Source organism: Ailuropoda melanoleuca, chromosome 6 (genome assembly GCF_002007445.2).
Source record: "Ailuropoda melanoleuca isolate Jingjing chromosome 6, ASM200744v2, whole genome shotgun sequence".
In the NCBI taxonomy this organism is placed as follows: Eukaryota; Metazoa; Chordata; class Mammalia; order Carnivora; family Ursidae; genus Ailuropoda; species Ailuropoda melanoleuca.
Window position 1 is genome coordinate 97,999,677 of NC_048223.1, and position 17,542 is coordinate 98,017,218.

Genomic DNA, 17,542 nt, shown 5'->3' on the forward strand with positions numbered 1-17,542 from the left:
CAAAAATTATGATCATAGTGCTTTTGGAGTCATGGAAGGGCCAGAGTCCGAAAAAAATTTCCCGGAAGTTGTGGAGTTTGAATCAAGCTTTGAGACGTGGAATGCTCCTAGATTAGAGGAAAGTTGCAAAAATCCAAGGATGGATGTGGAAGGGAGTATAAAGAAGGGTGACCAGGCTGTAGTCAAAGGTTTATGTTAGAGCGTGGGAGAGAGGCACGACCGTCTTTTGGCCTCACTTTCAGGAAGGGCCTCATTTTGACTCTCTTTCCGGTTGAGACTCTAAGTACAGGCACTGAGATGTATTGTCAGGTTTAAATAAAAGGCAACATCACAGGGCTTACCTGCGTCCACTTTCTGGACATCATGGCCCGTGTTGCTCTATGAATTAATACATTTTTATAAATCCTGTAATTAATTGGGAGTGGTAAAATTACATTACATAGTGTGTATGTGTGTTAGATATAAACTTTCAAAATACACCACAGTTTTTGTAACCTGTTTTGGCATTAATCAATCTCTATATACCTAAAGTCTCAAGGTAAGTGAACCCAAATCTTTCTTGACCTATAGGAGCAGGTTATGGTGATTTGGGGGCTTAGTTCTGTGTGAAGTGGATGATTTAGTTTTGATGCTTTTTAAAGACATATATAAATTCACAGAAAATCCTTTGTCAGGCCACTTGTTCCTAGTTTTTTTTATTTTAGAAAATAAGATTATAGTTAACTAAAAGGTATTCATTTTCAAATTTGTCAGATAATGAAACACCTGCTCTCTGTAAAACATTGTGAAATAATGCTGTTATATTTCCATAACTTAGTACCAGTATATTTGTAATATATTTAATAAATTTGGCCTTAATTTTACCATAACTTTTAGCAAGACTTTAAGTTTTTTGTATAGCATCATAATGCAAATCAAAGGAGTGTGGAGAAGCATGATTTGGGAAACACTGCTATAAGGGAGTTCAGAAAGGACTGATCATACTATGTGACAATAGATGAACTAAAATAAAGATAGGGGCGCCTGGGTGGCACAGTCGTTAAGCGTCTGCCTTCGGCTCAGGGCGTGATCCCGCCGTTATGGGATAGAGCCCCACATCAGGCTCTTCCTCTATGAGCCCGCTTCTTCCTCTCCCACTCCCCCTGCTTGTGTTCCCTCTCTTGCTGGCTGTCTCTATCTCTGTCAAATAAATAAATAAAATCTTTAAAAATAAATAAATAAATAAGTAAAATAAAGATAAAGTTGGATTTGGGGCTGAATTCAGTTCCGCTAAGGAAGGAAGGTAGATTAATACATTTGGAAAGATTTCCAAGAGCTAGGAAAAACTAAAAGAGAAACAAATTCCTAGTTAATTCATAATTAACCAAAGAAATATTAATAGGTATCAGAATATGCATGCTGTGACCATTCCATATGCTAGAGATTTTTCTGTAATTTTATTCTGCTAACACTCCTGAAACGAAATGGCATGTGACAGAAGTAATCAAGGTGATTTAATATTAAATTTACACACAACATAAAATTTCATTTCAGGAATCACCGTAGTGATAAAGGCACAACTGGATAAATTTGCAGAACCCAGAGATTTCTAAATGCTAAGCAAGAGGCAAACATTTATACGCATAAATTGCCTTCTGTTTGCTATGGATCAGAAAAGGCTGAATGAACTACTTGACTTTAATTCTCAGGTTTTGACTATGGACCTCCCGGTCATCTGAAACAAAAATAGCTAATCCTCAATTTCCTTACCCTTTAGAAAGAGCTTTAACTGTAAGAATTGCAAATTAGCAATAACCTTGAAGAGAAGATTGGGTTTAACTGTTGGAGCCAGTTCTTCAACAAAGAGTTGAATTGCTGTAAGAAGGTAAAAGTCTGAGTCACAATTTTTCCTTACTTCTGCAAGATTTTCAAAAAAAGCAAATGCATTTTTTTTCCAGATCTTCAATTTTATTATTTTGTCTATAATCATTTATTTATCTTATATCATTTATGGAATGATAAATGAACCAGGTTAGAAACATCTCCATATCTGCAAAACAATACCTTGTTAAAAATTTCTTGTATGATAATTTTTAAAATTTATCATAATATAAATATCTATAAGATGTGCTGTCACTAATGTTTCCCCTAGTTTAGCAGACAAAATTTACAGATGTACCTATCAGCAAGCCAGGTATTGATTTCAAGGTCATTTTAGACGTTCTTGCAGAATGCAAAGTAAATTAAAAATTCTCTTTCCTGGCAATATATTCCTATTGTGCCTAATTTTGTTATGTTAGTAGAAAAAATCTTAAAGATATTTTAAAGAGTCTTAAATCAATTTCCTAAATGTCTGTTTACTGATTAAACAAAGACTGTAGACCTGATTCTCTTCTGTTCTTCTGTTCTCTTCTGTTACAGTAATTCTAATTATCTTCTGAATTTCTCACCTGAATGTCCCATAAACATCCATTAGCAACATCCAAAAACTGAACTTACTGATTCCTACCCCAACTACATTCCTACTTTGACAATAATTGAAATGACGCTACCTCTCAGTGACTCAAACCAAACACCTGGTTTGGCTCTTCCCTCACTTTGTCTCCTCCATCTAATTGCTCATGAAATCTTGTGACTTTTACTTTTTAAATGAAGCTTTCTCCACCCTCCATTTCCACTTCCATTTTTGATTCTGATCCCTAGAATCTCTCATTGGGACTATTATAATGGCCTCCCAACCAATCTTCCTGTATCTGGTATATATCTATCTCCATGTTTAATCAGATATTTTTTTCTCACTTAAGTTTTATAGTTCTTAGAGGGTTCCCACATATTTTAATTGAACTTATTCCTAGGTATTTTGAAAATGTTTTTGTTGTATTGCTATTATGAAAGTGATTTTTCTCTATTATATTAACATATAGGGAAGCTATTAACTTTGACATATATTCCTCTTGTATTCTGCCACCTAACTTTCTTTTTTTTTTTTAAAGATTTATTTATTTATTTATTTATTAGACAGAGAGAGACAGCCAGCGAGAGAGGGAACACAAGCAGGGGGAGTGGGAGAGGAAGAAGCAGGCTCCCAGTGGAGGAGCCCGATGTGGGGCTCGATCTCGGAACGCCGGGATCACGCCCTGAGCCGAAGGCAGACGCCTAAGGACTGTGCCACCCAGGCGCCCCTCTAATTGTGTCTAAACTTTTTGATTGAGTGTCTTGGGTTTTCTATGTATAAAAACTTATCCTCTACAAGCAATGATAACTTTGTCTTCTCTTTTCTAATAATTATACTTCTTACTTCTTTTATGTGTCTTATTACATTAACCAGAATTTTTACTATATACTAAAGGTGATGGTGTATTTCTTTGTTTAGTTTCTAGTTAAATTAAAACATTTAAGTAGCATACTTTAAGTATCACATCATACTTTCAGTAGTATATCATCCTTAAGACTATTTCTTATTTATTTAGAAAGTGGAAATGAAAGAACCATCATGAAAAAGATCTCAAAGAGAAAAGAAGATATGAAAAAAAAGGTAAGGTATTAATGGAGATTATAACGATTTTGATTATACTAATAGCCCAATTATAAATGTAGGATAATCCTGAACAATGTGATATATTTGGCTCTATATTCAAATCATACAGTTCATATGTTAAAAAAAATAATGAGCTTAAGAATGAATTATACTCTTTGGTGTGTTAGTAATGCCATAGTATTAGAGGTGAGTTATTTATTTATTTATTCCCTTATGTAAGTATTAATTCATTTACCTGTTCTCTCAGCCAGCAGTCCATTTTCTGTTTTGCTCAAAAAAGAAGAAAGTTTTTATTTTTTTAGTGAGTGACTAAAACATATAGGACCAATATCTACACGTCTTTTAGAGTAACTCCAGTTAAGATTCATGTTTTATCCCTGTCTTCTAGATAGGGATGGGAAGTTTGAAGAAGTGTGCAGAATCCTAAGAATGCTGGGTGAGATTATTGGAAATTAAAGGGAGACCTCTATCAATCACTTACTGTCCATTGGTCCAGAATAGAATTAGGTATTTTTAATTGTGTTGAGGAAGATACTGAACATCTTAGTTTATGCTGATCTTATTCAATAGTTCTTAAGTGTGATACAGGAAGCACTGGTGGATTTTGAAGTTCTTTCAGGAAGCCTGTAGACTAGGCTCTTATTGTGATAATGTCTTTTATTTTAGTTGTTATTTAAGGAGTGTTTTGCTATTGTATTTAAACTTAAAATGAAAAACTTATAGTCTGTATCGCTCTAAAAACAGACTTAACATTGCTAGTATGGTTTAATTTCAGAATATTGAGGCTTAAAAAACTTAAAAGGAAGTTTGAACATATCAAGTTTTTTTATAAAGGTGAATATTCAATTAGAAATACCAGTAGGCAGCTAGAAATATGGTATTCAGGATCAGTAGTCAAGGTTGGAGACAGATTTGGGAAGCCCTAGGAATACATACACTCTCCAAAGCCTTGGAATGTGCCCACATGTAAGCTATGAAGAGAAGCGTGACCATTGAAGAACACAGGGAATAAGTGGCCAGAGAAGTAGAAGAAAGGAGAGCAACGTATAGAAAGTTTCCAGAAAATAAAGGTGCCAACATTATCAGATGCTACAGAGTAATCAAGTAATAGCTAACATGGATAGAATGTTGAGTTTCAAAGTATTTTCATATGTCTGGTCTTATTTGGCCCTCCTAAGAGATATGTAAAGTTGGCAATATACGAATACTAAGAACCAACCATTGGATTTTATCATTAAAAGGTCCTTTTTTGATATTACAGAGAGAAATTTCTTAACTTAAAAATCCACTGTATTTAAAGAGCTTGTACCAATTGATAAAAAGATGAAATTTAAGAAAACAGGCAAAGGACGTTAACTGGCATTTTAAAGGTGATGACTTTCAAAGGGCTGATGAACATATGAAAAGATGTTCAATGCCAAAACAAAAAGATGTAAGGTAACCCACCCCCACCCAACTTTTTTGCAGATGTTGGAAGATAACAGTGCAGAAGAGAATGTAGACAAGCATCTCCAAAAAGGTTCTCAATAAGTATACCACAACTCTGATACTGCTGGTTTCTATTTTTTAAAGATGTAAATGACTACTCCTATCCTAGGGTTTCAACTGGAAACACAAGTTTCTTTTCTTTTTTTTTTTTTTTTAAGATTTTATTATTTATTTATTTGTTAGAGAGGGAGAGAGCACAAGGGGGGGTGCAGCAGGCAGAACAGGGGAACACAAGTTTCTTAAGAAATGAGTTCAAACAGAAACTAAACTTCCTAGATAATACAAGATGGGCATAAGAAAATGTATAGTAAAGTCAACACATGTAAAAAAAACCAAATTTTGTTTTCTCTCCCCTTCTGCAAACATGGAGAAGCCACTAGTGCTTGAGACTGTGCTAGTCCATAAACATGCATAGATACGGAACCTGCTTCAGGAAGCTCCAGATCTCAGGGAGAAACATACATGAATATGGTTGAAGCCTGATTCATTCATCCACCAAATATTTATTGAGACCCTACTTCGTGGCATCTGCCATTCTAAATTCTGGGAGTAGAGTATAAACAAACCAACTAGTAATTTTTATTTTTTTTATTTTTTTATTTTTTTTTAAAGATTTTATTTATTTATTTGACAGAGATAGAGACAGCCAGCGAGAGAGGGATCACAAGCAGGGGGAGCGGGAGAGGAAGAAGCAGGCTCCCAGGGGAGGAGCCTGATGTGGGGCTCGATCCCAGAATGCTGGGATCACGCCCTGAGCCAAAGGCAGACGCTTAATGACTGAGCCACCCAGGCGCCCCCAGATTCCTTTCTCTCCAGTTTAATCATATTGAAGTAACCTGGCTTTATTATTTGTATACTCTGCAGAACAGTCTACATAGAATATGACTGTTCTCATGCTTATCTGAGCTTGCTTTTTTCTTTGTTTTTTTCTTTTTTTGACTGATTACAAAGAAGGACTCTCTCCAATAGATGAGGATATAGAAGGCAGGGGAAAAACTCACAAAAAGAAGCAAGTTTCAGTCCTGATTATTTAGTCCAGATTGGAAAAGAGGGAAGGGACGACAGCAATCGGTCTTAGGTTCTAAACTCACATGGGGCAAAGACCCAGTCTTTGTAATTGTCATGATCTTTAGAAATGCATGCAGTTTAGCTATTTAATAAGCACTTTTGCTGCTATTGCTGTTTTATTGTAAGAAAGTGTCATGAACTCTGTATTATGTTGACTTCTTGATAGATTTAGATGCAGAGGAAAATCAAAATGTAATAGAAACGCTGAGAGGCAAAGTAAGAAAGAAGCTAAAAAATGCTAAGGTAATGCTTCTTTTTTTCTTTCCTGTTTTCATATTTACTGTTTACTGCAATATGTATCATAATAAACTTTTCTTTGTCAAAAAAGAGTGAAAATTTAGCCTCAACATTGCTCCTAAATTCCCAAAAGCTTCAAATTATTTTCCATGCCTTTTTTTTCCAAACCATGGTAACTATATATGACATCTCAAGGGAAAACATGTATATACTTGTTAAAAGAAAAGCATTGAGAAATCTTGATTTTTATCCATTTTGGATAAAAAACTTATGAACATAATTATGTCTGTATTTGTGAGGATTAAATTTTCCACACCATTTACTTATGTTGTGTTTCAGATTAATAAAGGTGAAAAGTCCTCACCTCAGCTACTCATTGATGAGAAGATATATCAATGGCCTAAGGTAAACAATTTTTTATACTTTTTAAAACAGCTTTATTGAGGTATACTTTATATAGCAAAAAATCACTCATTTAAAGTGTATGATTTAATGATTTTTAGTAAACTTACAGAATGATGAAGTCAGCCCTATAATCTGTTATTATCACTCCACAACAATCCCTCAAACCGATTTACAGCACTCTCTATTCCTACCTGATGTTATTTTCATCCTAAAAAATTATAATAAAATATTATAGGTGATCCCTGACTTACAGATTTTGTTTTACAATTCAGTGTGTAATCGCATATTTGAAATTTGAGATGACAACTCCTGTTTTGGGGAACTATCTTACTTAGGGTAAAGGTTGCTAAGCACGTTTAGCCAAAAGATTCCAAGTAAAATGTCTTAACTAGGATCGAAGTTTTATTTCTCTCTACTTGTAACAGGTAAGTAGTCTAAACTGCTAGGAGAGTTCTCCCATCTTCAGCAGATGGTTTCAATCTCAGAGTCTAGTGGCCAGGCTCCAGTGCCTTTGTTTGCTGGCCACAGGGAAAGAAGGAAAGAGCCAGAGGGTTGCTGATTAATCTCTTACAGGACAAGACCTGCAAACTGCATACATTATTTCCCCTAAAGGAACGTGGGGGAAATGTTTAGGTCCCCCCCCAAAAGTAGATTCTGTTACTAGAGATGGGGAAAAGGCAAGAATGGACAATTAGCCATTTCTGCCGTAAGCAACAAGACTAACTCTATAAATTTTAAAATGCAAGGAATTTTTTTTTAAGTCATCTTTGTCTCCCCCACAGTGCCCTTCTTGGGTGCTTAGTAAGAATTATTTTAATTAAATTTAAAAGTAAAAGCAGACTAAAAAAAAAAAAAAAGATGTGTGTGCATGCTATTCATTCAACAAATGAAAGTGTGCCTAAGTTGGATTTATGTAACTGTGAATAATAAAATATTGCAAGCTTGTCAAAGTCAGTCCAGAGTGTCAAGGAAGAGGTGAAAAAGAAGGGAAATTGGCTTCTGAGACTGCCAGATAGGAGTATCTGCTCAGGAAGTTGAGGATTTTAGCAAGTGATTTTACGATGAGCAGAGATGAAGGGAAATAAATTATATACTGACAATTTCGATACGCAGCATTATTGCAGGGTGAATAACTTTTGAAGTTAATGTGACAGCTAAATTGTAGGTACAAACAGGATATAAGATAAGCTTTGTATTTTATTTATTTTTAAATTCTTTGACTTCTAGTAACTATGAGTTTTACTTTTTATTATAGAATTAATTTCTTCCCAACTCTCCATAAAAACAGTTCATTTTAATATGTGTGTGAGAAAGAAGTGGTAAGTGATTTACACGTAAAAGATTCAGACTTGACAGTACTGAAAAATGGAAGCTTATTTATCAGCAAATTTATAACTAAGGATATGCCCCTTTTAATACTTTTAACTGTCTCCAACCACAAGAACGTAGGTGGGCTGGTGGTACTGGGGTGTGAGTGCACACATCCATGAGAGCATCTGAAAACAGGGAGAGAAAAGAAGAATTTTCCCTGAGCCCCCATTTTGATCAAACTGTAAGGTAATACTCAGTACTCTGGCTAGAGTGAAGAGAGATTTGGGGAGGCAGAAGATTTGGGCCCTACTTTATTCTGTTTCTTATTGTAGTTAACAGAACCTTCAAAACAAAACCCAAAAAACTTAATGAACCGAACACACTCTTGCCGCTCCTTGCTCATGAATAGGATGACAGCTACTGTTTACCATATTGCAGAAAAGTATTTCTTCCACTTATAAGCAGAGAAAATAGTCTTTTCCACCCTGAATACTGGTTTACTGTTGTTTAATCCACAGACTGAAGTCTCACTCGATGAAGGTCTTTCGTTTTTCATGCCAGGTGGTGAAGACGGCTCAGCAGTGGGCCGGTGTTCAGAGCAGGTTGGATTTGCTCCCCTTCCTCTCATGTCTCAGGCAAATAAGCTCTTTATTAAAGGCATAGAATGAAATACTTGGATGGGAGATGAAATTTTTATTATTGAGCCACCCTTTTCTCTTTGAATTAAGAATCTGTTCAAAATAATAATTCCTAACATTTATTGAGTACTTACTGGATGCCCAATGTTATATCAGATTTTTAATATGGATTACATCCTTCAATCCTCATAGTAATTGTGTGAGGCAGGTGTTATTGTAATGTTTACTTTAAAGGTGAGGAAGCTCAGGGATGGAGGGTGAAACATCAGTAGAGCTGGAAGCACTGGCTGTCAGCTCCAAACCTTGTGTTCCTTTTCCTTTTGTTGTTCCTGTCTTTCTCTCCAAGTGTCCCCCCAATTGTTCTCCATAATCTCTATTACTCTCCATGGATGCCATATTCTTCATCCTTCCCAGTCTGATCCCAGACCCTTCTAATTTCTAGCAGTTCTTCCCCGTGCCTCCCAAACTCCTCAGCTCCCTGTTATTCCCTTGTGGTCCTCTCCTCCCGTACCAGTTGGTCTCATGGGTCTTTCCCATCTCCTGACTATCCATCCCTCTGCTCTTCCTGTCTGCTCCTGTTCCTTTAAACTTTCTCCAGTTCCTCTCTGCCTTTAGTCTCTGCATGGTTTCCTTGGTCCTCTCCCCCAGTACTACTGGAGAACTCCCCTAGAGTTCTACCCAGTATCTTCTGATGCAGCTCAGCATTGCTTAATCCCTCAGGCCTCCTGAGTCCCTCTTGGACACCCATTTCCTTTCCAATTTACTTCCCAGTCCCTTCCATCCCCCTTTCTTTGCAACCTGCCCAGTCCTTTCATTCCTTCTTTGTTATTGTTGGTTTTTCTACAATAAAAACAGCTTTATCTTTTAAAAGTTTAAAGAAAGTATGTACATTATTTCTTTAAAATGCAGAAAACCATGTGAAGAAACTAAAAATCACATGAAATCCCACTGCTCTGATATAAACCACTATCATTTTTCATACCTTTCTCAATACTTATGCCCGCACTTGCACATACACGGACTTTTGTATGAATAGAATCATATTTGTAAATGACAATTTCATTTTTCCAGTTGCTCAGCCAAACCCTGGTGTCATCCTTGGATCCTCTTTTACTAACAGACCTCATATTCAATTCATCACAAATTCTGTTCTACCTTCAAAGTATTCCAGAATCTGACCCCCTTTTCACCACTTCCACTGGTATAACCCTAGTCTAAGCCACCATAACCTCTCATCTGGATCATTGCCAGTGTCTCCCTCTGTTTTTACTAGTGGCCCAACAGTCTCTTTTCTATATCATACAGTGGTCAGAGTGTTCCTGTCAAAATCTAAGACGGACCATTCTTTTGCTTACACCTTCTAATGTTTTCCTATCTCACTCAAAATAAAAACTAAAGTTCTCCAAAACCTATGTGACCTCACCCCCCACGGTACCTCTCTGACCTCATTTCTTACCACTTTGCACTTCTGCCAGCCAACTCCGGCCAGATTGGCCTCCTTCCTATTCCTTACGACATGCAAAGGACTTTTTATCTTTTATTTGTTAAAAAGCTCTTCCCTTATCCTCTCTCTCTCTCTCTCTCTCTCTCTCACTACCTTTAGGTCTCCGTTAAAATGACACATCATTTAAGATACTGTATCTGACAACCCTATCCACAATAGTACCCCTACCCACCTAGCCTGGTTTTCTCTATCCTCTTATCTTGCTTTTTTTCCCCTTCAACACACTTATCACCACCGAGCATTTATTTCTATATCTATTTTTTCATTTTCTTCCTGAAACATATTAGACACTCAGTGAATATTCCAATGAATATTGAATAAATGAGTTTCCAACATGTGCCTGCTCTGCCACATCATCTGACCTCCCGGAGTCTCACAATATGGGTTAAGGAATGAGCTTTTCTGGGAAAACAAGAGAAGGTCACCCAGTGGATACCAGGGGGTCAGATTGGGCTGCTTTTCCTTCCCAGAGGGCGTGCATGTGGGAAATTAGGTCAGTGAGGCAGATAGGCTATTTGGGCTTTATTAAGGTAGGTTTAGATGTGGGTTGTTTGGAGGCCTTGCCTTGAAAACCATTGCCCCGTACCTGGTGACTTCGAGGTCCATAGGAAACTACTGTCCTCATCACAGGGAGGAGAAATCCACTGTTTGGGAGACGGAGTTTCTTCCTGGTGGGAGAAAGGGGAGTCCTGGTCCCAAATAGGTTGTCTGGGCAGCCCAGTGAGGTCCAAGGTTATTTTTGGACAGTTCTACTCATCGTACCATGATTAGCAAGGCTTGCTCCTGTGACATAGGGGGAAATATCTCTTTTTTACCACACTATGCTCAGGAGTATCCATCTAGAGTTATGAATGGAAAGTCTGAATGCCTTCTGACCTCATACTCCCTGTCACACAACACCTAACCAGACACTGCTCTGCTGCGAGCTGCATAGTGAAGACCAGGAAGGTGATCTGGGAGAGCAGCTAGCCTCAGATTAAGTCAGGAATAGTTGGTCAGGTCAGGCTTATATTGGTTGAAATCACAGTTTGTCTCAGGCTAAAAATATAGGCTAGTTGAATAGGGTAAGGTTTATAAAAGAGGCCTGTTTAGTCACAAATAAAAGGCTGGGATCCAAGATAAGGGCTGACATGCTCAGCCGTCAGGACAGGCCTTAGCTCTGAACGCAGGTTGAAAGCCCTGGTCCACACTGAGGGTGTATGAGGGATGTATAGTAACGGGAGCTCGAGCCCCCCCCCCTTTTTTTTAAAGATTTTATTTATTTATTTGACACAGAGAGACAGCCAGCGAGAGAGGGAACACAAGCAGGGGGAGCGGGAGAGGAAGAAGCAGGGTCTTAGCAGAGGAGCCTGATGTGGGGCTCGATCCCAGAATGCTGGGATCATGCCCTGAGCCGAAGGCAGATGCTTAACGACTGCGCCACCCAGGCGCCCCTCGAGCCCCTTTTTGTAGGTGACTGAATCTTCAGAGATCCCCGTGTAGAGATCCCCCAAATCTTGCTTCTAGATGTCAGTGTCATACCTGGTTTGAATTCTGGAAAAGATGCCATAAAGGTTTTTGGATATAAAATACTTTTTTGATTTCATGATGGGGATAGGAAAGAGGGTATAATGTTGTGATGACTTGATATGAACCTGGGTGTTGATTAACTATATTAATTTCTTAATTTTGTCAGAGCTAGTCAAAGCTACGTAAGGTTCTCTATTCAAAGGAATTCTGTGATTATTTTTAAATTTAACTGCTTAATTCTAAATGTATGTTTTGGAAAATTGAGGGATTTTATTTGTATGACTCACACATTTTCTGTCTCCTTCTGTTTTTCAATATATATAGATTTCAAATTAGACAAGTACAGTCATCCAGAATTGGTGATTTTTGTGTGTGTGAAGAGACTCATATAAAATTTCCAATCCTGATATAAAAGTATACCATTTTTATATTTAGTAATACGTCTGTTTTGATACCTATATTCAGATTGTTTGTAATTTTCATAGTATCTATCATATTTCAGAATTTCACTATAATCACTCAGATGTAGACTTCTTTTTTTTTTTTTAAAGATTTTATTTATTTATTTGACAGAGAGAGAGACAGCCAGCGAGAGGGAACACAAGCAGGGGGAGTGGGAGAGGAAGAAGCAGACTCCCAGTGGAGGAGCCTGATGCGGGGCTGGATCCCAGAACGCCAGGATCATGCCCCGAGCCGAAGGCAGACGCCTAATGACTGACCACCCAGGCGCCCCTCTGCTGTAGACTTCTATGTTAACTCTTTTCTTTTTTTTTTAAATACCATCCAGAAACCAGCATGACTGCTCCATATCATTTTAGGTAATACTGCCTTCTGAATGGTGAAAAAAAAAATGCGGTTTAAGGCTGCATGGCTTGACGTCTCTGGACTTTGCCTTACACTATGAATTCTTAGTGGTTGAAATATCATAGTCCAATATCTCAGGGCATTTTCCATGGGAGAGGAGGTGCTTGATTGTAGTTCTATTTCAGTAGTCCTTCATTGTGAATTGCAAAGAAGGGTTATAGAAAAATCATACTATGTACTATTAAGCCTTAAATGAGTTCTTCCTATGTTCAATGAAATTTTATTATAACAGTTTCAACTTGAACTAGGTGGCTTGGCTCAGAAAGACAATTAACAGCAAGGTCCCAATACATCTCGTTTATCTATATATTAATCATTAGGAACAGCATATTTACTTATTTTTTCTTTTTGGTATTCAACAGAGATCAGTAAATGATAGTTACCCCAAACATTTTTCGCTTGGTGATAATTTACAAAATTTTGCTGAAGGCCAAGATGATTTTATGGAGAAAATCATTTTCCCCAATTTACTTGAAGTAAAAGCTGCTGAATATGAAGATGATCAAGAACAAATAAAGAAACAACAGGCAAACATTTTTGTGCCAAGTAGTTCTCCAGGTAAAACTGTTTACAACAAAATATTTAAGTCATTAATCATATTATAGAATAATATCTTCTTTGTATGTTGGATAGATAAAAAGTACTGATCTAAAATTACAGGAAGTTTTCTGTATTTGTTCTTCACGTCTTCTCTGACTTTAAGGAAACTAGTTAAAAGAACTCATTTATCATATATATATATATATATATATATATATATATATATATATTTAGACTTCCTGCTAAACTTTAGTGGTAGGGTATATGATAGTTACCTTTTTCTTCTTGTTTGGTCAATACCAGTTTAATATTTTGGACTTCAAAGTAATATCTAGGTTTTGTTCTTAAGTGGCCAACCAGCGTAAACTGCCAAAAGATATGATTCCACGCGTTTTGGAAGATGAAGGATTCTATATTCAGAGAAAGCCAAAAATATATAAAAAGACCTGCAACAAAATGGAAAATCGCCTGCTTACCCTAGAAGAGGCAAGTGCGCCAGCTAACAAGTTACACCACTCATTGCTAGTGTGTGACAGTTGTTTTTAGTGAAATATTTTTTTATGATATTTCTTGAATATTTTTGATAGGGAAAGTGTTGGTTTGAAGAAAGTGGAGAAATTATGTCATTACCTTCACCCATTAGACAGTCATGGAACTTCAGGTCAGACACAAGCAAGGGATCTTTAAATCCAGCACTAAAGACCATATACAGAAAGGTAACCAACAGCAGTTTATTTGTGATTCTGGTTGGAATCAATTGTAATTAAATTGTAATATCAATTGTAATGTCAATTACAACTTATGTGTTTGTGGTGTTAATTTATCCTGTAAAGGTACTAATAAATCTAGTAATGTAATGTCAAAACTATCATGAAATGTAAAATAGCTGTTAAAATTATGTTTTTGAAGAATATTCAGTGATATAGGGAAATACTCAAAATGCAAAGTGAAAAAACCAGAATGCAAAGTCATATTATATGATCCTAATTTTATAAAAACAGATAATGAATGAATGAATTTCTCAATGAATGAATAAATACATACATATATGAGTAGATAGATTAAAAGAGTGGGAAATATATCAAATTATCTCTGGATAGTAGGACATGATTATTTTAATTTTTTTCTTTATTTCTTTCTCTATTTCTTTGTTTTCTAAATTTCAAAAATGAATGTGTATTATACACATAATCAAAGAAACAAATTTTATATAATTCCAAGACATTATGAAAATTAGAAGTCCATTAACCTAATGAGAAGAAATACTTAGACAGAAATATTTATATTTAAAAATTAGCTTGAGGGGGCGCCTGGGTGGTGCAGTCGTTAAGCGTCTGCTTTCGGCTCAGGGCGTGATCCCAGCGTTGCGGGATCGAGCCCCACATCAGGCTCCTCCGCTGGGAGCCTGCTTCTTCCTCTCCTGCTCCCCGTGCTTGTGTTCCCCCTCTCGCTGGCTGTCTCTATCTCTGTCAAAAAATAAATAAAATCTTAAAAAAAAAATTAGCTTGAAAAATTTAAATCAGAACTATGTACAAAAACTCAATTGCCCATTAATTTGCCTTACCTATTCCATATATAAGAAATATGGCTGTAAGTAGATATAAAGTGGAAAAATACCTACTAAAAATTCTTATAGGATGTTATTCTTTTGTTTTGAACCTGTGAGTTACTTCTGTTCTCCCAGTAATTACACGCCTTCCTTCTGTAGTTAATGCTTTTTCTTTACAATTGTTCCCTCAACTGAAGAGATGAATAGTTTTGGGAGTCTCCTTGTCTTTCTATAACATGTAAGGATCTTCTTTATATATGATATATGATCTTTTCTTCCCTAGTTTCTATTTCTTTCCCAGAGAATTCAGGAAATCAAAAATTTTTTTCTTATATTGTGATATGTTTTTCATATCTTTATACTGTTTATAAAGTGTTCTCAGGACCTTCTAAAAATATACCAACAGTTTGTGCTGCTAAGAAAGCCTTTTATTATTTAACTATATAAAATGCATTTTAGCTCTATTTAATTTCCCAAACTTCTATAAATTACAGACATATACAATTGTCTACCAAAACTTATGATCATTTGATAAGTAGAATTCTACCCAACCAGAAGCAAAGAAATTCAATGTTGAGGATGTATAAGTTAGGTCCTTGGTCTTTTTATTGTCTTTTTCTTCATATTCTTTGCCTGATAATCCCAACTTCCATGACAGCTGCTACCATGTGCTTGCTGGTGACTCCCAAACATGTGTCTTTCCCAGATCTCTGCCTGATCCTCAATTGCATATTTAGAGTTACTTTTAGAATACTCAATCTGGTGTCTTTTTTTTTTTTTAATATTTATTTATTTTAGGGGGTGAGGGGAGTGGGAGAGAGAGAGAGAATCTCAAGCAGACTCCCCACCTGTGTGCAGACCCCAATGTGGGGCTCTATTCTCATGACCCTGAGATCATAACCTGAGCCAAAACCAAGAGTTGGACTCTCAACCCACTGAGCCACCCAGGGGCCCCTCAATCTGGTGTCTTAAGATCGGTACACCTAAAAGAGAATTGCCATTGCCTCAATTAGAGGCAGTTTTGCTGTGAAGCTAATGAGTTTTAAGCTTAGGGTCCCTAACTGTGCAGAGGTCCCTTTCCAAGGCTCTGAGAGGACAGTTAACAATGTATTCACTCAGTTATCTTTATGTACAGAAATACAAATATATCAAGTATATTAGCTTGATGAATTTACATGAAGTCAACAAAGCTGCGTAGCCAGCATTGAGAACAAGGATAGAATATTACCAACGTTCTAGAAGTCCCCCTCATGTCCTTTTCCAGTAACTATTTCCCCTCAAGGTAACTACTATTATAACTTCTAGCACTGTAATTACTCTTACCTGCTACTTTTGCCTGTTTTACGTAAGTGTAAAAATAGCGTAGGTGTTCTGTGTTGTTGCATGCAACAATAATTGGCTTAATCTTCTTGCTATGTAGAACTCCATTGTATGAAAAATGTATTTCTTTTCTCTTTCTCTTCTCTGGGGAGAATTGTACAATATTGGTGTTATTTATTTCTTAAGTGTTTGGAAGAATTCACTGATGAATCCATTTTGGCCTGGAAATTTATTTGTGGAAATGTTTTCAATTATAGATTCAGTTTCTTTAAAAATAAAAGACTGTCTAGTGGAAAGAATCATGTGTTCATGGATTGGAAGACTTAATATTGTTAAAATATCCATACTACCCAAAGCAGTCTACAAATTAAATGCAATCTCTATCAAAAGAAACAGAAAAACAATCTTAAAATTCATATGGACCCTGAATAGCCAAAACAATCTTGATAAAGGAGAAGAAAGCTGGAGAGAATGTATCATCATAATGGCAGAATAAAAGTTTTCTGTTGTCTTCNTCTTCTTGTTTGGTCAATACCAGTTTAATATTTTGGACTTCAAAGTAATATCTAGGTTTTGTTCTTAAGTGGCCAACCAGCGTAAACTGCCAAAAGATATGATTCCACGCGTTTTGGAAGATGAAGGATTCTATATTCAGAGAAAGCCAAAAATATATAAAAAGACCTGCAACAAAATGGAAAATCGCCTGCTTACCCTAGAAGAGGCAAGTGCGCCAGCTAACAAGTTACACCACTCATTGCTAGTGTGTGACAGTTGTTTTTAGTGAAATATTTTTTTATGATATTTCTTGAATATTTTTGATAGGGAAAGTGTTGGTTTGAAGAAAGTGGAGAAATTATGTCATTACCTTCACCCATTAGACAGTCATGGAACTTCAGGTCAGACACAAGCAAGGGATCTTTAAATCCAGCACTAAAGACCATATACAGAAAGGTAACCAACAGCAGTTTATTTGTGATTCTGGTTGGAATCAATTGTAATTAAATTGTAATATCAATTGTAATGTCAATTACAACTTATGTGTTTGTGGTGTTAATTTATCCTGTAAAGGTACTAATAAATCTAGTAATGTAATGTCAAAACTATCATGAAATGTAAAATAGCTGTTAAAATTATGTTTTTGAAGAATATTCAGTGATATAGGGAAATACTCAAAATGCAAAGTGAAAAAACCAGAATGCAAAGTCATATTATATGATCCTAATTTTATAAAAACAGATAATGAATGAATGAATTTCTCAATGAATGAATAAATACATACATATATGAGTAGATAGATTAAAAGAGTGGGAAATATATCAAATTATCTCTGGATAGTAGGACATGATTATTTTAATTTTTTTCTTTATTTCTTTCTCTATTTCTTTGTTTTCTAAATTTCAAAAATGAATGTGTATTATACACATAATCAAAGAAACAAATTTTATATAATTCCAAGACATTATGAAAATTAGAAGTCCATTAACCTAATGAGAAGAAATACTTAGACAGAAATATTTATATTTAAAAATTAGCTTGAGGGGGCGCCTGGGTGGTGCAGTCGTTAAGCGTCTGCTTTCGGCTCAGGGCGTGAT

The 17,542-nt window shown here is 36.1% G+C and overlaps 1 protein-coding gene across 1 annotated transcript in view; it reads left to right on the forward strand.

Annotated features, from left to right (window-relative positions):
• The first annotated feature begins 1,756 nt into the window (after positions 1-1,756).
• Positions 1,757-17,542, forward strand: part of CC2D2B (coiled-coil and C2 domain containing 2B) — a 100,333-nt gene continuing 84,547 nt past the window's right edge. The window contains exons 1-9 of the mRNA XM_034663036.1: positions 1,757-1,864; positions 3,450-3,514; positions 4,985-5,036; positions 6,240-6,316; positions 6,650-6,715; positions 8,545-8,628; positions 12,904-13,099; positions 13,431-13,567; positions 13,669-13,797. Coding sequence (XP_034518927.1) covers positions 3,473-3,514; positions 4,985-5,036; positions 6,240-6,316; positions 6,650-6,715; positions 8,545-8,628; positions 12,904-13,099; positions 13,431-13,567; positions 13,669-13,797 — 783 coding nt within the window. The 5' untranslated portion in view covers positions 1,757-1,864; positions 3,450-3,472. The remainder of the gene's footprint in view (positions 1,865-3,449; positions 3,515-4,984; positions 5,037-6,239; positions 6,317-6,649; positions 6,716-8,544; positions 8,629-12,903; positions 13,100-13,430; positions 13,568-13,668; positions 13,798-17,542) is intronic.